The following is a 21,599-nucleotide window of genomic DNA, read 5'->3' as shown; positions in this document are numbered from 1 at the left end:
TTCTCTAGGAATGCAGTCATAACGTGCGTGAACTTTCAACTTTTCTAGATATTGCCCCTCCTACCATTCATGAGAGTCCCTCTGTTCCACATTCTTAACAATATTCAAAACGCATATTTTGATACTTTTTAATTGCTGTTATTCCAGTAATGGTAAAATAATTACTTTTAGGTTCTAATTTGCATTTCCCTGATTAAAAATTAGATATGTTTATTGGCAGGGATAGTATTCAAAATATTTATTGAATATATGTTATAGAACCTGGTCAGTCAGAATGGGCACCACGAGCACCAACACTATTTATCAACCATTCTTTTCCATCTTGTGTGAATTGCCTGTTCATATACTTTGCTACATTTCTATTGGGTTATCTTTTTATTACTAAGTTGATCACATATTCTAAAACGGTGCCATCTGATAGAAATTTCTGTAATGATGAAAATGTTCTATTTTTTAAAATGTTCTATTATCTGCACTGTTCAAATACAGTATTTACTAGCCAGCACTTGAAATGTAAATAATGTGCAGAGAAACTCAATATTTTATTTTACGTAATTAACAGCCAAGTGTGGCTAGTGGCTACCATACTGCACAGCATAGTATTTATAGATATTAATCCTCTATCATCCAGTTTTATTTTACACATTTTACATATTTTTGAAGCCATATAAACATATATTTGTTTTTGCATCCTGTTTTTCTTCCTAATTAACATTTCTCCATGTCATTAAAAGAGCCCTTTAATAAATGATATAATATTCAGTCCCACAAAAGTCTTATAAATTATGTAATCTTTTTTTTTTGTAAAAAGACTTTATTTCTTTTTATTGCTGAATCATATTTCCTTGTATGGATATACCAGCTTTTGGTGGGGTTTTTTGTTTTTTGTTTAACATCTTTATTGGAGTATAATTGCTTTACAATGGTGTGTTAGTTTCTGCTTTATAACAAAGTGAATCAGTTATACATATACATATATTCCCATATCTCTTCCCTCTTCCATCTCCCTCCCTCCGACCCTCCCCATCCCACCCCCCTAGGTGGTCACAAAGCACCGAGCTGATCTCCCTGTGCTATGCGGCTGCTTCCCACTAGCTATCAGTTTTTATGTAATCGTTTTTATTATTAGTCATTTAGATTGAACACAGTTTTTCACTGTAGTCAATAACAATTTTGTCCATAATATTTTTTCTGCATTTTCTATTATTTCTTTATATGTGACCCATACAAAAGTGAAATTAGTGGGAGAAAGAGGATGAACACTTTAAAAGACTTGAACACAGATCTTGCAGTTATTTTCCAGAAAGTTTGTTCTGTCTTCACCAGCAGGGTATGAAAGAACTTATCTCACCATACTTTCACCAGCTTCATAGTAATTTCTTAATATTTGATAATTTTATTATTTAAAATTTTAATTTATTTGGTAGTTCATTTTTCATGCATTTATTGGCCTTTTCTTCCTTATGCGTATTGTCTATTCATATCTCTTTTTTTTTACTATTTATTGAGGTCTTCATATTTTTTTAAATTGATAGGATTTCTTCAAATAGTAAAGATATTATCCCATTGTCATATTTGCATGTGACAATGGAATAATATCTTCCTACTGTCTTTCTTCTGACTTCAGATTTTGTATATGATGCTTTGATTTAAAGGAGTTTTCAATTTCCATTTTGATTTTTTTCCTTTGAAATTTCTTAAATTGTTTTCATGGTAGAAAGTCTTTCTCTGAGGCCCCCGCCCCCCAGAAATGAGGTAGACACATGTTTCCTTCTAATTATTATTTTTGTATTTAATAATTTATATGAACTTGATAAAGGTATGAGGTATAGAAATATTTTTCCAAAAAATATTTTTCTAACATTATGCCCTGAAGAATTTTATTTATTTATTTGGCACTCTATCTTCCTTCATAAAGGACTTACGACAATTCACTGAAAAATATTTCTTCCTTCATTGGTTGTAATGTCTCCTTGATCACACACTAAATTATTACACACACTATGGCCCTTTTTCAGGTAACTAATTTCTGCTGTAGATTTGTTCTACCTACATTTGAGTCAGTATCATAGTGTCATAATATTTTGATATCTGCCAGACGAGTCCCTTTTGACTCTTCTTGTTTATACTTCTCTCAACTATTACTTCCTATATATCCTTCTAGATCAAATTAATTTCCAAAAAAACCTGCCCACTCAAAATTTTAATAGAGTATTAAATGTCTAAATCAATTTAAGGAAGAATTGACATATTTATAGTATCTAGCATTCCTATCCAGACATGTGGTACGTCCTTTCATTTAAAATTTTCTTTTATGCCTGTATTTTTTTTTCAGATAGGTATGCTTCTCCTGTTTTGATTACTCCCAAATATCTTTCATTTCTGCTGGTTCCTGCCATTTACATTTTATAATGTTCTACCTTTCTTGTCTTCCACAGAGACTGTTCCCACCTCTCTCAATAGGGAATCTGTGAGAAAAGTAAGTTCTGTAGAAAAGGATTTTTTTTTTTTTTTCCCGCGGTACGCGGGCCTCTCACTGCTGTGGCCCCTCCCGTCGCGGAGCACAGGCTCCGGACGCGCAGGCCCAGCTGCTCCGCGGCCTGCGGGATCCTCCCAGACCGGAGCACGAACCCGCGTCCCCTGCCCCGGCAACCCGCGTCCCCTGCCCCGGCAGGCGGACTCTCAACCACTGCGCCACCAGGGAAGCCCTAGAAAAGGATTTGAGTGACCATTTTCTCAGTTCTCCCAAGGATGGCACTTAGCTAGTACCATTCCAGATGCATACAAGAGCCCATTCCCTACATACAATGGATGCCTTGGGGCATTAGGGCTACATTCTCTCTGGGAATCCTGACTGAGAAGAGCTGGGACTTTTTTTTGAGTTCTTCAAACTCCTACTACTCCTTACCAAGATTTCACTCACAGAAAATGACCTAACTGACTGCTGATACCTCAGAGAGAAATCCCAAACCACCAAACTATCTCAATTTCCTGCCACAAATCCACTTGCATCTGAACTAACCCATTTCTTTTTCCAGTTTTAATGGAGTAAGTGTTCCTTCTCTTCAGGGCCACTTTCTCCACTCGGAAGCTCTTCCCTGCCCACGCCTTCAGTAACCCTGTACTCTCAACTTTCCCCTCTCTTTCATATCTTTGGTCTCTACTCTTTACTGAATCTGTTTTACCAACATTAGAATCATAGTCTAATCTTCCTTCAAAACTAAATGTCAGGCTTCCCTGGTGGCGCAGTGGTTAAGAATCCGCCTGCCAATGCAGGAGACAGGGGTTCGAGCCCGGGTACGGGAAGATCCCGCATGCTGCGGGGCAACTAAGCCCGTGAGCCACAACTACTGAGCCTGCGCTCTAGAGCCCACGAGCCACAACTACTGAGCCTGCATGCTGCAACTACTGAAGCCTGCGTGCCGCAACAAGAGAAGCCACCGCAATGAGAAGCCCGCGCACCGCAACGAAGAGTAAACCCCGCTCGCCGCAATTAGAGAAAGCCCGCACACAGCAACAAAGACCCAAAGCAGCCCAAAATAAATAAATTTATAAAAACAAAAACTAAAAAACTAAATGTCAAGCTCTCCTCCAACTATCACCCTTGACTTGACTAAATTTTCTATGTTCAATGCCACTGCCCATTCGTTTCACAAACCAAACCCCGGCTCTCCCCTGATAATGTTCTTGCTGCAGTCATTAATTATCTCCACTTAACTAATTTAATAGATCTTTTCCAGTTCTTATCTTGATGACCTTTTAGCACCATTTGATAGTAGCAACCATTCCCTCCTGTTGGAAGCACTCTTTACTCTTGGCTTCTGTGCCACTGTATTCTCCTTCCTCTTACCTCTCTGGATTCTCTTCAGTTATCTTGCTGACCCTATTTTTCTTTCCCACTTTTCACAACACTTTTCTCGTAATGTCTTCTCTTCTTATTTATTTATTTTTTCCTAGACATTTTTATTCATTACCCTGACTTCAATCACCATCAAACCAAATCCCTAAATCCTCTTGTCCAGTCGCATATATCCACCTGCTCACTTCAAGTCTACACTGGATGTTTTACAAGCACATCAAATATGGTAAGTTCCAAACTGAACCCCTTATCTTTCTATTCTTTCTACCTGCTTCTATTCCAGTGTTTCCTAGCTAAAAGCAGTCACTTCTCTCCATCCCTAGGGCTATAAACTCATTCAGGTATTTTCTTATCCAGACTACCCACACATCTATAACATGATGCTCCTCTTGTTTGCCTGCCCGTATGCCAGTGTTTGATATCTAGCAACGTCAGAGACATTTTTGGTTTTCACAATGAGGGTGAGGGAAGGCTATTGGATTCTAGTGGATAGAAACCAGAGACACTGTGATGTTGCTAAATATCCTACAATGCACAGTACATCTCCCACTACACAGAATTATCTGGCCTAAAATGTCAGTGGTACCAAGGCTGAGAAACTCTAATCTATGCAGTTCCATCTGTCTGGACTCTTCTTCCCTCGGCCCCTACTCCTCCTCCAAACTCCTTCTTATTCTCAGTTCTTTCTTTAAATGTCACTTCCTGCAGGAAGTGTCCTTAACCACTTAAACCAGGATAACTCTCAAGACACCCTTTATAATTAGTTATGATTATGTGCTCAAGATAGGTTTTTCTGCTACACTGTAAAGGATCAAATCTAACCATTCACTATTTTGCCCCCTCATACCTGTATCACCACATATTTATTGATTAACATTTCAACCATGGGTTAAAAAAATAGAACTTTATTGTGAATTTTTAAGAAAACAAATATCTCAGCCTCAGTTTCCTTAGCTGTAAATTGGCAATATTATCACCCATTTTCCCTACCTCACCGTTCTTAATGTTCAAATGACCTGAAGGATATGAAGGTTTGCACTGACAGTCTCACACCCTGAGCAAACTGATGGCTGGTCACTCTAAGTACAAAATAGTTTTTTAAAATTTCAACTTTGTTAAACAAATTTTATCATAATTTTAAAAAAGTATTTAGAGTATTTTTGAGCCTTTAGAAAGCCCTTAACTGTGCTCATTTATATAATCATCACAATAATGATACTCTATTTTTGCTTCCGGTAGCTTTAGAAAAATGGGTTTTATAGCCTAACCAAAATATTTTAGTTTTACTTTATTAACAAAACCTACACCTGAGTTTTGATTGTGCTCTTCTAAGGAGGAAGCAGTAGACTTGAGAGAGATTTTTCTTTTATTCGATAAAGGGAGGCTTGCCATCTGCATGCTGTACCAGCTAATGGACCGCTGGTACCACCAGTCTCTTCAAAGTGGCAGAAAGAACACCTGAGAGAAAATGACTTAAATTCCCTATTGACATAAACTTCAGTCAACTGAAGTGTATTTCTAAGTCAATATTTTTGCACTTTCACAACCGTTTATCTAATAAAGAGCTATTATTTCATTGATAAAAAGAGCAATCTGGAGGATTTTATTATGTAATTAGCCATTAACTGTATTAAAAGCACTGGTGGAAAGAAATTGGTCATTTCAGAGGGTTGGGGGCTTTATATTATTTCTTAATATGCCTGCATCATTTCACCAAACTAATGGAGTTACAATTTACGTCAGGTCCAAATTTACCACACAACACATTATCATGTGCCCTCAGTTCTGTGGCACCTCCTCTAATGATTAGTGAACTTGAGGATAATGAAGGCCTTATCATGTGCCTAATTAGCCATGCAGGCCCTAATGGTAGTTTAACTCATTTAGATAAAGTCAGTTTGCTGATCTGTTCTTTGGCTGGGAGTAAGAAGGAGGAGGGTAGTCTAGGCAGAAAGTGTGTGCTGTGCACGTGGTGGACCCTTTCTCCTTAGCTCCCACCCCTGCCATCCCCATCTCCAGCCCCAGTGCAGAAGAGATCAGTAAACTGACTAATACACACACACACACACACACACACACACACAGTGAAACAATCAAGCATAACATTTGGGTTTCTTGATAACTATCAAACGTTTTGTCTAGATAGGTATATGCCAAATATTAATTCTTTCCATATCCTCAGCTGTAGGCTTTCTGTTTATATTTAAATAACAATTTCTTGGATCAATAGTGGTCATTTTTTAAATAATCTTTTCAGTATCTGATATTAGGTAAGGGTAATTGAAAAATTACCCCTCCTAGGGTAATTGCAGGTGGTTCAGTAGGTCCATGTAAAGAATCATTAGTTGCCCCAAATCTAACTTAGCTCTGTCTAAAGTCCTCAGCCATTCAAGGGACTCAATAAATAACATTTATTTCTATATTTGCCAATAAGGATGAATAACTCCTATTGTTAAACTTGTAATACATAACAGATGTAAAATAGAAATGAAACTAGTTCTTACCTCATTCTTCAGCTTGCTTCCAGAAAACCTTAAAAATCAGAACATTTTTCATTAGTTAAAAATACATATACAGTTATATCTATCAAGGAAATGCAGAGGACCTACAAAAGTAGTAACTTTATATCACGATCAGTGAAATAAATCTGGAGAAATTTGTTTGATTTTCAAAGGGACCCAAGCATCTTTCTCAACTTACTAACAAAATAAGTCTATTACAGGAAAGTTAAATAAAGGATATTTAGGGAAGTCAGGTAAGATCTGAGGCAATCAAAGCACACTTGATATTAAATATTTGTGCACTCTGGCCTGTATTTTCACTTCACAGTGAGTAGTGGTTAGTAAGCTGACGTTATATTGTTTGTAATATCTGAGTTCATCTTTGTATGACTCGAGTGACTAAAGTTATTTTTTTTTCCACAAGATACCTTACTTTTAAAACTAATTCATTCTTTTGAGAGCAGTTCTTGGGGAATCGTGCCATAAAGCAATCTCAGGTGCAGATTTAATCATTTGGAGCTCCAGTATTTTAAAAAATAATAATTGCATATTATCACTAGCTTCATTAGATGTCCCCTTACTTGTCAATAACCTCTGCCTGATAGTTGATGACAGATTAGAGCAATATGTTCTTTTTTTTTTTTTTTTTTTTGCGGTACACGGGCCTCTCACTGTTGTGGCCTCTCCCATTGCGGAGCACAGGCTCCGGACGCGCAGGCTCAGTGGCCATGGCTCACGGGCCCAGCCGCTCCGCGGCGTGTAGGATCTTCCCGGACCAGGGCACGAACCCGTGTCCCCTGCATAGGCAGTCGGACTCTCAACCACTGCGCCACCAGGGAAGCCCAAGCTATAGGTTCTTTATATTCATTTGTGTTTTTTCTTTCACAGAGACTCAGTAGCTTAGGTCAGTAGCTTTATCTTACTAAGGTAAGCTGGTATATCAAAATATATGTGATTAGAGATGATTATAATAAACTTTTCATCTTTGTATGATACTGGCCAAGCACATAGATCCTTAAAACAGGTTATCTCTTAGAAAAAAAATTAAATTTTCTGCCTTTATTTTGTTGAATCTAGCTTGAAAACAGATTCAGCCTTATAAGTAAATACTAATTTGAAAGCAATTCTGCTTCCCTGATTTCTCTTTTACATCTCTCTGGGATCCCTGGTTCACCATTAATTTCTTATTAATGATTGCAAAGTATATTAATTGCCCAGTCATTGTAAATGTCCATACAAAGTTAAAATTAAGGTTTGATGCTTAAAGGAAAATATCTCAATAAGCAAAATTAGTAAGTCATTTTATTCAATAAATATTATACATATTTAAAGACATACAGAACTTATCTTGAAGATAGTCGAACTCTACCTTGTCAGGCCTTTTCCAGAATAAACGGAGTGGTAATATGCACTGCTCTCTTTTATGCCAATCCCATAATAATGATACCTAGAGCAAGAACAGGAACCAGCTCTGCGTTAATGTAGTTTTTTGAAGGGGAAAAAAGAGACTAAAGTAGAATTGAAGTAAACCACAAGTAAGAACTGCAACCTCTTGGTCTGCATCTTCCTTTCCTGATTTTTTCCTGATTAAGTAATATCTTAATGTGTTTAATCCTTCTTTAATGGTAACTAATTCTACTTATGGTCATATTTCTGGCTCTAAGCTTGAAAAAGACAGGAGAATTGCCTACTGCTAACCCCCCTCAAACCTCTAAAACATTAGGTTTCAAAAACAAACAAACAAAAAATTATAATTGCAGGCATTTAACTGCAGGCACTTAAATTTGTAAATGTAGACATTGGCTCTAAGTATATCAAGCGTATCTATCTGCAGACTGCTTGGTTCAATTTGAATGTGGTCAACTGAATAAGTAAATGGTGGGTTTTCTTTGTAGTACATCTATTGAATGGAGAAAAGAGTATAACATTATGTGTGGGAAAGACGTTGATGTCATGCATAGGAATATGTATGAAGCATCTGACCCTTTGAAAGTTATTTTCCTCATGAGGTATGAGAAGCCCAAGTCACTGTCATTTTCACTTCAAACTTTTGTGCAACAATGGGGAGAAAAAACATCTCTGTGATGAATCAATGGAAATATGAAACATGGACTGTAACAGTGTTATGAATAATTTGTTATAAATGTATCTATGGATCCTGAGCCACAGGCAAATGTAGCATCTCTCAAGTTGTACCTCATTCTCCAAAACTGCAGACCCCAGACTTACTCCACGCCCAAGTACAAAGGCTACACATGTGACACAACCGCTAGTCAAAGACTGGGTATCTAGTGAGGGTGACCAAAGCCTGCTAATTTCTGCCTTTACGCTTCTTTCCCCTCTCTGCGCACCATGCAGCACCATTACCTATTTGGTTATTTACCATTTCAATCTGCATTCATCTAAGATCAGGGAAGGAATGAAATAAAAGAATAAGGGGGTTTCCAGTAGACTTCAGTGTAACCATATCTAAAACTTCATTTCTTAGCATCACCATCCGAGTTTAAAGTGGACAGGACAATGAAGGATCTACGCTTCAAGGCACCTTTGCTGACCTCAGTAATAAAGAAGGGACTTGTCAGAGCAACTCTACCCCTAAATGTTTTCAAGGCTCAGGACGAGAGTACAAATGGAGGCCCACATACCTTACGCCTAATCACTTAAAATATATAAATCAAGCGAACATATTGTGAAATAAAATGTCCCTCTCCTCGTATCTTGACAACGTACCTCCATAATGATCTAGTAGGTAATTCTGAGCTTAGAATGCCTAGACTCCTGGAGTTCCATGAGGAAACATGGTGGTGGGAGGAGAGCTGCTCCCAGCTCCCTTATCTCCCCAGCCTCTGCTGCTTTGTGCACTGTGAGGGGCCTCTTGAGAACACTCCAGCCTCCATGTCCAAGATCCACTCTCACACACACCCCAGACAGCTGCCCCCTGGGGGAGGCACCCATCTGGTCTATGTTTCCTGAGGATGGATGAGGGAAGAGGCCCACTTCGGCCCAGGAGGCAGGCCTGAGACTGTTTGGAATTCTTGGGCCCCACGGACCTGAAATGCGAGCTTGAAGGGGGATGCAGTCTTGGGGGACACATTCACTCAGGCAATGGACTCCTTGTCTCCTGGGAAGGAGATCAGCTGGAGGAGGGGAGGAACAGAGTCCTCTATAAGTATGAGTCCCAGAGATGGCTTCTCTCCCATTAGGTTCTAAGGGCAGAGGAGTTGCCTCTAATGACCCTGGGCCATTTGAGATGGAGAAGAAAGAGTTTTTAAATATGAAAAATTTGTACATATTATAATAAGAAATGTTTCAGAAAGGGCTGTTATGTTTGAGAAACAGTAATGGAGGGTGATCACGGTAGTGAAGGTATTTTATGAGTGTGGCAGACTGGGAACAAGTTTTCAAATCCTCAGTTTGGGTAGAAGGACAATAGCAGTCTGTTAACCTGAACAGAAGAAACTCCATTTTTACAGTAAGAAAATACTCCTCCGGTAGATAAGGGTAAAGAACCTCTACAGTATATTGGAACAAAGGGAGAAATGAAGGAAATATGAAACTTAAGCAAAGGACATTACAAAAGGCAGCTATATTAATAGAAATTGATAAGGTAAATACCTAAAACCATAACAAATGAACAGATTTAGATGATATTCAGCCAAGCCTATTAGGATTAGTGAGTGAACATGAGTCTGAAATAAGTATAACTATTTTTCTTTATTAGATTTTAGAACTAATATACCAAAGAAAATGTCTTTGCATTAGAAGAAATGAAGCAAGAGATGCTTGAGAACAAGAGCATCTATTACAATGGAAATATATTGCAATTTCATGGTCATTTGCAAAGCTTGCTGTTTGTTCTGTGGATGCTACAGTTCAAATAACTTCATTCTAGCCACTTGCTAAAGCAATACATGTTAAGCATTGCTTTAAAAGTTGATAAATCTTCTTTTACTATAACTTTGATCTTCTTGTTTCTCATCTATAATCCTTGTCTCAACATGTAAATAATATTATACCATGGTAAAGTGGTTTGCCATGCAGATTGAGAAGAAACTACATTGCCTTCACGGGTGGTAGACAAAAATCACAAGACAAATCAAAAGGATAACCGTGAGTTCAACAAATATTAGATGGCACACTAATCCTGACCACTGTGAGAGCTGTCAATACAATGATTAAAAACCGACACGGATGACCGAGCCAGGAACATACATGCTTCTGAATTCCACCCTAGTCCATGGTTTCCTGAGCCAGACTGCCTGCGAGTCACAGGACAGTGACCACATTGAGTAGCCCTGAGGCGAATTTTACTTCCATTTTAAAAAAATCACTTGATGAACACTTTTTGTAAAAATGACAACATCCTTTAGGACCCAATAAATGCTGAGTAACATGGATTTGTAATTCTTTTCTTACTTAGGATTTTTAAGGAAAGGATATTTTTATTACACAATTCATTTGTTCCTGATTTTTATAAAACAACTGTATTATTTTGCTTCCTCCTTTCTAATCATTAGGGCAGAATATCTTTAAAAATAGAAGTACTTAATACCTCCACTTACATTTACAGTCAAGATTTTACATCTAAAAAAAAAAATCTTTTAAGTAATGTGTTTTATTTGTAGGTCAAATGTAAATGACACCATCAACCAGATACACACTGACACCCAAGGAAGGTAACTTGGTCAGCTACATTCCACTGTACAAATGAGAAGCAGCATGTCCTTTTCTCATTAGCAATGCCTCATAATTTAGACGTGTTGATGTAGCTGAGCATGTTATATCAATAAAATCTTATAATTATGCTGGCCCACAGGGAACGAGTGAAAAAGTGAACTCTTTCCTTCAAACATGTATTCAATGCTTATTGTGTGCTACGTGCTGAGCACGTAGAAAGAGACAGATGAGGGTGTCTGCCCTGGAGGAGTTGATAGTCTTGTGGGGGAAAAAAGCATGCAAAGAAAGAACTGCAATACAAAATTAATATGTGTTAAAATTGAAGCAGGTGATAGTAAGTACTAATAGAAATAGTTACCATTAATTGAGCAACTATTACATGTAAAAAATTTTACGTATACTTCATCTCAAGTTTCCACAGCAGCCTGCAAGTGAAGTAATATCTCCATTTCAAAGCCAAGTTCAAAAAAGTTTATGTGATTTGTTTGGAAAAAATATGTGAAAAGTTATGGGTTTGAAGACAAAATTCAAACCCAAAGCTCCACAGAGCACTCTTTGTTTCAATAGACTATACTCAAGATGCAAAATATATATGTATATATAATTTTGTATCTCAGTTTTATTTATACTTAGAAGTTCTTAAATGAAATATAGCTTGAATATGCTTGCACTCAGCATATACACTCTCTCTTCAACTTTAGCATGAATCTTTAAGAATTGATAACTAACTTGAATCATTAAGAACTATACCATTGATCTGAATGTTTCATATTTGAAATTCCATATATAAACAGACTCCCTCTAGAATATAAGCTCCCTATAGTAGGAGCTCAATAAACATTTGTTGAATAAATAAATTTATAATATGAAAAAAGTGAAAAATAACAATGTGTCATAAAGAAAATTTTATAAGCAGGAATTTTTAATAAAGGGCATGCATATAGTATCATATACTTAAACATAGCACAATTTAAAATCTGGTAGAGATTAAAAAGACTCTTGTCTAATGTGATGTAAGGAAATCTACTAATTCCTTTAACTCTACCACTAGTACTGTGTAAACTTATCTATTTCTATCAGTTACTTGCCCTCCATAAATAACGCATGCTTTCCTCACTGTGTGCCTTTACTTTGTTGAGCTCTGTTGGGAATGCCCTTCTTCCTGCACGTCCCCATTTCTTATCTGTGCCTCAAGGCACAGCTTCAACACATGAAGCTTTGCCTGGTCTCTTAGGCAAAATTAATTTCTCTGTCCTTTGAACTCCTCTCTTGGTCAGTTATCCCGTGGAGCTTTGCATCTCGTACCAATGGTATATGTATACACGGCTTACCTCCCCTACTAACCTATAAGATTTGGAGGAAGGGAATTTCATCTTCCCCTTCATTGTGTTCCCCCTTAGAAATTACTGTAAAGAAAAATCCTTATTTATTGGACCAGTCAATGTGTTCTGCTAGAAATCTGGAAACTGATAAAACACAAATTCTCTTAAAGCCAGTTGTTTTCAATAACTGCTTCCTAGGACTGTGCCTTTCCAGGTACTGGTAAAATATTGGCGTTGAACAAAAGTTGTATCCCTAAACAATGTATATAAAGGACATGCAATCAGCGTATTTAGATGGAAAGACCAGAAATTGCTGGAAATACAAATCTCAATATTTTGCAATGACCATTGTAATGCTTTCGCACATTTCATATCCAGTTTCTTCTGGAGCCAATAAAATAATCTTCCCCTTTAATCTTCCTTCTAGTGTAACTAGGAACATGTTATCGTCTGTCTGAGTGATGATTTAGTGTCTTTGAGAAGAGATAATAAATGAGCAGCTCTCTGTCTTCCTAACAGCTGAAGATAAACCTCGTAAAACTGGGGAGAGTAATTTCATACAAAGTATACGTGGATTTTTCATCTCACTTGCAACATATTATATCACTACTTTGTTGTTAATATATTACCCTAAAATAAATCTTGCTAGGAAATATTTGCCAGAAATATTCTAGCATAACAAGAATATATACAGGTAAATGTTGAATAAAAAGTGAGGTTTGCCTCACTGTGGGCTAACTAGTTTTTAAAATTTATATACCAATAGCTAATGTCTATCCTGTAGGTTACTCTGAATAAAGATTCCCAAACATTTCACAGTTCTTTCTCCCTATATGATTTTTATTTTAAAAGATATATGATAACTGCTTAAAAATCCTAGATATGATTAGCTAATTTCTCTAAGAAAATGTTTGCATAATACAAGTAGTCTTTGTGATTATCTAACAAAATTGTCTTCATTCATTAGCATCAACTGTCCTTAGCCTTGTATCAAGTGACAGATATCATTTACATTTTAGGAATAAAGAAGAATAATTAATTAATTTTTATGCCCACATTTTAAAGTGTTATATTTTAACAGGACAAATGAAATTATTGCTCCTCTTTTTAGTACTAAAGTATTTACCTTGTGTCTAATACTTTTCTTCATTTGCTGATCAATTTATACCTGCACCTATATTTCTTCTTTTCCATTTTGTCATTATATAGAATTCCTGAAACATATGTTCCCACTGAGCTAGTAGCCCTGATGTTAGTTTACATTATACAAATGATAACTGATAAGGAAATGATGGGATTAAGTTGTTCAGGGAGTTGCAATAACTTACTATGATAAGAGCAGCTGCCATATCAGTTTTATTAACCCACTAAATCACTACTAATAAATAAGATAATAGCTTTTATCCGTCATGTCTGAAAACCAAGATTTGACTGATCAAAGTCTACAAGAAATTAAAATGTAACTTCAAATCAAACAGTTTACTGTGTGCATGAAATCTCATGAAATCTAATTGGTGGGCTCAACTGTGTTCTCCCTTACCCTGCTGAGCCATTTTGAGCAAGGGTGGGACGTGGCCTCTTTTGCTAATCATTGTATCTTTAGGACCTAGTCAGCACAAGGACAGACGAAAAATGTTTACTAAATAAATGAATATTGATAATGAAATTGTTTTGACAGCATGTACCCTATCTTACTATTGTTTGCACCTCAAAAACTCTTTGGCACCATGCTTTGTCATCAATATAAATATGAATGGATTGATGATCCTTGCTATAATACATTCATAATATAAAATAGGCAAGAATTACTTTTCATTAGATACTCTTTGTACCTATAGAATTTTGATTCATTTTTATTTATTCAAAATCTAAATTTAAAATTTTTGGGACTTCCCTGGTGGCACAGTGGTTAGGAATCTGCCTGCCAACGCAGGGGACACGGGTTCGAGCCCTGATCCGGAAAGATCCCATGTGCCGCAGAGCAACTAAGCCCGTGTACCACAACTACAAAGCCTGTGCTCTACAGCCTGTGAGCCACAACTACTGAGCCTGGGTGCCACGACTACTGAAGCCCACGCGCCTAGAGCCCTTGCTCCGCAACAAAGAAAAGCCACAGCAATGAGAAGCCCAAGCACTGCAATGGCCCCCGTGATGCAAATAGAGAAAGCCCGCGCAGAGCAACGAAGACCCAACACAGCCAAAAATTAAAAAATAAATAAATAAATTTATTTAAAAAATTTTGCACAGGAAGAAAAAAAAATTATTAGCATTGGTGGTAAATCAAAGAGAAGAAAAGAAAAACACAAAAGCAAAGTCAGTTTTTATCTTGGTTTTCAGAACATGCAGAATCTGCCATTGGGATTGTTGGTTTTCTTGGCAGGGAGGGGAAGGTAAGAGAAAATGAAGGGATGGAGCGCAGAGCTTATTATTTATTTATAAATTAATTAATACCAAATTTATTCATGTATTAGAAATAATTCAATAGATATTTAGTGATAGTATGTTTTGGGCACTATGACAATACAAAGTTTTACAAAATTGCTAGGAAAATTGGGAGAAATTATAAATTCCTGTTTCTGCAAAATATGCTTACTTCTTCATTTATATTTCTATATCATCAATTGTTCATATTTCCATATACATAAAAATGTTTTTCAAATGTAAATTTTTAAATATTAAACACCCAATAGAAATGATGATTGTGAAGATAATATACCAACACAGAGAACATTTTGGACAAAAATTAAAAGCAGAAAGCAAAATTGTGTTTGTGCTACAAATTTGCTTTTATAGAAAACATAAATATCTCTAAACAAATATAAAATAATTTAAAATGCCTTATGATTGATGCTTGAGAAATGTTGTTAGTTCTCTGAAGAAGAATCTAATATATTAATTAACATTTAAAACTGTTAGATCAGAAAAAATAAATAAGGAACCTCCATACTGTTCTCCATAGTGGCTGTATCAATTTACATTCCCACCAACAGTGCAAGAGGGTTCCCTTTTCTCCACACTCTCTCCAGCATTTATTGTTTGTAGATTTTTTTTTTTTTTTTTTTTTTTTTTTTTTTTTGTGGTACGCGGGCCTCTCACTGTTGTGGCCTCTCCCGCTGCGGAGCACAGGCTCCGGACACGCAGGCCCAGTGGCCATGGCTCACGGGCCCAGCCACTCCGCGGCATGTGGGATCTTCCCGGACCGGGGCACGAACCCGTGTCCCCTGCATCGGCAGGCGGACTCTCAACCACTGCGCCACCAGGGAAGCCCTGGTGGCCATTCTGACCGGTGTGAGATGATATCTCATTGTAGTTTTGATTTGCATTTCTCTAATGATTAGTGATGTTGAGCATTCTTTCATGTGTTTGCTGGCAACCTGTATATCTTCTTTGGAGAAATGTCTATTTAGGTCTTCTGCCCATTTTTGGATTGGGTTGTTTGTTTTTTTGATATTGAGCTACATGAGTTGCTTGTATGTTTTGCAGATTAATGGAACGAAATGGAGTTATTTGTAGTGATGTGGATGGACCTAGAGTCTGTCATACAGAGTGAAGTCAGAAAGAGAAAAACAAATACCGTATGCTAACACATATACATGGAATCTAAAAAAAAAGAAAAGAAAAAGAAAATGGTCAGAAGAACCTAGGGGCAAGACGGGAATAAAGATGCAGACCTAGAGAATGGACTTGAGGATATGGGGAGGGGGAAGCATAAGCTGTGACAAAGTGAGAGAGTGGCATGGACATATATACACTACCAAATGTAAAATACTTAGCTAGTGGGAAGCAGCCGCATAGCACAGGGAGATCAGCTCAGTGCTTTGTGACCACCTAGAGGGGTGGGATAGGGAGGGTGGGAGGGAGGGAGAAGCAAGAGGGAAGAGATATGGGAACATATGTATATGTATAACTGATTCACTTTGTTATAAAGCAGAAACTGACAAGCCATTGTAAAGCAATTGCACTCTAATAAAGATGTTAAAAAAAAAGAAAAAATAAATAAAATTTATACCTCAAAAACTCAAAAGTTCAATTAAACAATATTTTGTTGATATGACTGATATGGGAAAGAAGAAGCTTTATCAGGTGACAAAGCACAAACTTTAGAGCCAGATAAACCTTGATCTAAATGCCAACATTGTTATTTTATAGTATCTGTGTGGCCTTGAGCAAGTCAGTGATCTTTGAACTGCAGTTTCCTCCTTTGTAAAACACAGTAATTCCAATCTTGTATTGTCATTGTGAGGATTAGAGAGTGTGTGTGTCTGTGTGCATGCGTGTGTGTGTGTGTGTGTGTGTGTGCATGTGTGTGTGTGTGCTGCTCAGTAAATAATAACTTTTAATTGCATTGCTGATTTTTGGATGTATTGTGAATATCATATTATTAATTTTATATTATTATTAATAATTTCATTACTATTAAGGATAGTGAGGTTGAAAGCATATTCATGTCTCCATTCATTCCTGTACTTTTCCATTTAATTCTCACACCAAACCTGTAGATAATGGCATATCCAACTTATTGATGAAAAGCTGAACAGCTCATCTAGTTGTATATGGGAATATGAGATTAAAGCTCAGATTTGTCCAATTTTAAGCCTCATACTCCTAACCACCAGGCAACTCTGCCTTTTGATATATTATCTTCCAAGATAAAAAAATCTAAGGGTATTTCTTGGAAATAAAGTCAGGAAAAGTATCTCGCTAAGTGTAATTACATCAGAATATTAACAATGACAAAATACACAAACTCTACATCTTGCCATATCTTTCAAAATACTTAGTTTACATATAGAAAAAAAATTTCCCCATGATACGAAAATACCAAAAATATAATATGCAAGTTATAAAAAGCAAATGGCACATCAGGTAAGTAGGAAAAAATTCAAATTGTTAATGCTATGCTCTTGGGCATCTGTTCTCAGATATCAAACAAATTGCCTGAAGTCACTACATATTGTTACAACATAAACCTACACACTGGAGCCTCATTGTGTCACAATGGACAAGGTTAATGATTCATCCCTAATCCTAAAGCCTCCTTCTAGGATTAATTGACTTTCTCTGCAGCCTGCCTGCCTGTTCTCTTGTAGATCCTGTGAAGAGGATTTCTCTGCATTGCTTTGCCTCTTTTTCCACCATCTAACTATCTCAAACACTAATCTTTTCTCTACCTACACAAGTCAGTAGGAATCAATTCAGTAGAAATTAGGCAGTTAAACTGATTCGACTTTGAAAAAAAGCTGACTTGGTTAGAAGGAATGAGCCAATTTTGTCTTTTTCAATCTGGCATTTCATTTCTCAGGCCACAATACTATTCACATTAATAGGAATCAATTAAATAGATATAAATTGATAATCTATTATGTAGCAGACCACAGAAATAGTATGAAAATGGGCGAGACAAAGTCTCTGTCCTCAAAATACCACCTTTTAAGGGGAGGAGATAAGTTAATTTCGCATTAGGGTAGGTATCAAAAACTGCTATGAGGGTGCAAGGAAAAGCCTACAAAACATCAAGAGGCTAAGAAAAGATTCAGAAGAAGAGGAAGTTCAGGAGACATTCTTTTAAATGGATAGGATTTCAACACACCTCTAGGGGAAAGGGCATTTTTCATGGAGGAAGACAGCATGAACAAACAGTGGTGGTTGAGAGGGAAGCAAAGGGGACTGGGCAATAAATTGGTGACAGCATAGGCTGCATGCTGAAGAGTGAGAAGTAGATAATAAGGTAAGAAAATGGTTTGGGACTAAATCATAATGGACCTTGAATGTCAAGGTGAGAAAAGTTTGTCATGAGCAGGCGAAAATGTCTGAGGATGACAGAGAAATGATTGAACTTCAGAAGGTCAGTTTGGAAGAATGGTATTGAACAGACCAAAAAGACAGAGTCAAGGCCAGTTTTTGAAAGTGAGAATGGAGAGAGAGATTCAAGAGAATTCATAATAAATTAGGATCTATTCTTTTGGCAAGTGACCGAGCCAAAAGACTGAGCTAGCCAATAGGATAACCACAAGTTACATGTGGGTATTAAGCATCTGAAATGTGACTAGTCTGAATTGTGATGTGCTGTAGGTATAAAATACACACGGGATCTCAAACACTTGGTAGGAAAGAAAGAATGTAAAATATCTCATTAATAATTTTAATTTTTATTATATGGTTAAACGATCATGTTTTGGATATGTTGGATTAAATAAAACTTAGTAAAATCAGTTTCATCTGTTCCATCTTACTTTTTTAATATGGCTACTAGAAATTTTTGATTTAAATATGTGGTCACGTTATATTTCTTTGGACAATGCTGAACTGGATGTTAGAGCCGAAGGAGACACTGGACAAACTAGAAAATAAGTTGCAGAAGAGGGAAGAGGACTTTGTAGTGTTGCAACAGAGAAGTTGTAGGGGAAGTTTTATGCATTTATTTGTTTTAAGAAGACATTATCAACAGGTTCAAATGCTAGACAGGTGCCTAGGAAGATCAGTAACAGTAAAAATAAGCCATTGAGTTTTTGCCCAGGTAAAGAAATGGACAGGACAGAGGCATGTGATCAGTGCTAAGGCAAGTGAGCAGATAGCTACTCTCAAGAAATAGCAGAGAGAAGAAAAATAACAGAGCAATAACAAAGAGTATAGCAGGTTTGAGACGATTTTATTTTATCAACACAGAAGAGATCTGGATATGTTTGTAGACAGAAAGAAAGGAACAACTAAAAACACAGTGGACAGAAGAAATAATGGGTGAACATGAACCTGTAACTGGGGTTTCTACAGGGGTCGCCACAAGAGATAAGTAAAGCTAAAGTTATCAAGAGAGAGAATTCATGACTGCTTATTTTATATTTATATTTCCATTAAGTCATATGGGCATGGCATTTGTCTTGAAGGGAAAAGAGGGGAATATAAAGAAATTATTATCTGGGAAAGAAAACCAGAGGAAGAACCTGGACCATGTTCAACCCCTGGCTTTGGCCTTGCTCTTTGGAAGTGTTGTGGATTCCATTTGGTCACTTATGTAGCCATATGTATTTCCCTTTCATGACACTGGTACCTTCAGTCGTGGCTTTAAGATTATAAAAATGATTCATTTAGATTATTTCATCAGAAAAAATAATATATTATGATTTTTCTGTGTAAGTTTTGCTTTTTAAACATTATTTTAAAATCCACTTATTTTTCTTTTTAGGTCTTAGAGTTGGTAAAAGCCTGCTTTATTAAGAAGAGAATACCTAGCTCTATTCACTGATAAAGACAATACTTGTTTCACATTGCATTAGTCCTCATATACAATGCATCATATGTACGGATCTGAAATGTGCTCATCCATGTGCCTTACTTTGAATGGCCTCTTGTTCCAAGCCGCCGAGTCGTCAAGAGGGGAAATTTTTGACGAATTGTCTAAAAAGAAAGTCAATTGCTTTAGTTTTTAGAAAGTGTGTGTTTCTGTTGCAAGCCTCTCATATTCAATTAATTCTAGAAAGCAAATGTTGAACTTTGAGTAAATATTTAGTCTGGAAAAAATAATATCATACACATATTGATACATAATGACACCTCAGCAAAGGGAGGGAGGTGCTTTTTTGATGACATTGTTCTACTGCCCTTTTCTCAATGTCCAAAGCAGATCATACCAATATCTGCTCTTGCTTGATGTTACTGCCAAAGCAATTATTACTTCATGTATGTGCTTTGTGGGAAGATTTGGGTTTCTTTATAGTAATTCTTTGCAGAGATTTACCCACAATTAAGTATCTACCTCCAACCCTGAAAGGACATGGAAATTTTCTTTGCCTTGCCAGATCTTCAAAGCCGTGTTTGAAACTTTTTCTTTTCTACGTTCCTTTCTCTAAATTGCCTAAAAGTTACCATTTGATTAAAGAACAAAAATCTCTTCTACATAAAACAGGGCTTTTAACCTGAATCTTAGGAGATCCATACATGATCTTCTAAAGGCTCCATGGCAAACTCTGTGTATTAATATGTGTTAATTTCTTGGGGACTGGCTCTGTAGTTTTTATCAGATTCTCAAGGTGTTTTATGGCTCCCCAAACAGTTAAGAATGACTGCCATAAGGGGCACTAATAAAATATTAAAGCTAAAATGCAGCCTCCTCATTTTACAGAATGAGTGAACTGAGTTTTGAGGAAGTTTAGTGCTTTTCAGGTCTCGCAACAAATTAGAGTCTAGGCTAGCACCTAAATCACTGGATTACCATGCCCTTATCACACTGTCTCCTGTAAACGATAGGTTTTCAAAATAAATTAATAAATTATTTTACTTAAAAAAAAACCTGGGAAGCCAGACCATAGTAATCATTATTTTCTAGACAACGAGTCCCTCTACAGGTTAGAATTTGGATTTCAGTTTATAAGAGATGCAATATTTGAGATCTAAACTTCTTACAATTTTTCTGGGATATCCTTGGTTCTTAGATAATAGAGCAAGACAAGAATCTCAAAGAACAAGGCTCTCCCAAGAGATTGATATTGTTTCCTGATTCTTAAAATGAGATCAACATATGTAAGTAGAGTAATGTCAGCTATATAGGTTCCCATCCTAACCACACAGGTTGGGTAAAAAGGAATGTTTTTAAATGAGAGAAATTTAACCAATCCCATCACGACATCTTGGAGTTTGGAGTGTAAATATACTTAGAACAAATGGAGAATTAGGAGAACTATTTATGAAATAGAATAAACACAGTCACCAATTACATTAACAAGATACTTGTCACCTCCACTTAATTCTGCTTCTCAATACAGGCCATACCATACTCTTTAATGTATCCATCTTTGAAAGGAAATATTATTGCTCAAATACAGCTTCCTTTAAGGTCACATTAAATCTTCTAATAGCCAGGGTTGTAATATTCAAAGCATATAGTAATTCAAGGTAAAACAAATAGTAGGTAACATCTAGGTTAAACATACAATAGTTCCAAAAACAGCCAAGAGATTTCATTTACAAAACAGATTCTTAATATTCTATAAGAAAATTTGAACAGATAAGTTTGTTTCCATACTGTCTGCCTGACATGACTTCAGTTGTAAGGTAGTATAGCCAATATGTGTTATTTACCTTTCCAAAGGTGGCTGCACAGGCTGGCTCCAGTTTCTCTTTCCGGCAGAAATCTAAATAGTGTGCATAAAGGATGCACCGTGGTAAGCAAACTCCTTCACATACAATGTAATTCTCTTCAAGCCTAAGAAAAAGGGCAAAGAATTAGGTCAAACCTTTTCTTTA

At 36.6% G+C, this 21,599-nt stretch overlaps 1 protein-coding gene across 1 annotated transcript in view; it reads right to left on the bottom strand.

Moving 5' to 3' along the window:
- RFX6 (regulatory factor X6) overlaps positions 1 to 21,599 on the bottom strand; it is a gene marked incomplete at both ends in the record, with an annotated part of 55,580 nt that overhangs the window by 30,527 nt on the left and 3,454 nt on the right. Inside the window, 4 exons of the mRNA XM_082669404.1 lie at positions 6,364 to 6,391; positions 7,730 to 7,807; positions 19,693 to 19,754; positions 21,435 to 21,558. Coding sequence (XP_082525530.1) covers positions 6,364 to 6,391; positions 7,730 to 7,807; positions 19,693 to 19,754; positions 21,435 to 21,558 — 292 coding nt within the window. The remainder of the gene's footprint in view (positions 1 to 6,363; positions 6,392 to 7,729; positions 7,808 to 19,692; positions 19,755 to 21,434; positions 21,559 to 21,599) is intronic.

The sequence above is a fragment of the Grampus griseus genome, assembly GCF_964374135.1.
Source record: "Grampus griseus genome assembly, chromosome: 13".
Lineage (NCBI taxonomy): Eukaryota > Metazoa > Chordata > Mammalia > Artiodactyla > Delphinidae > Grampus > Grampus griseus.
This window is presented reverse-complemented; position numbering and strand designations above follow the sequence as displayed.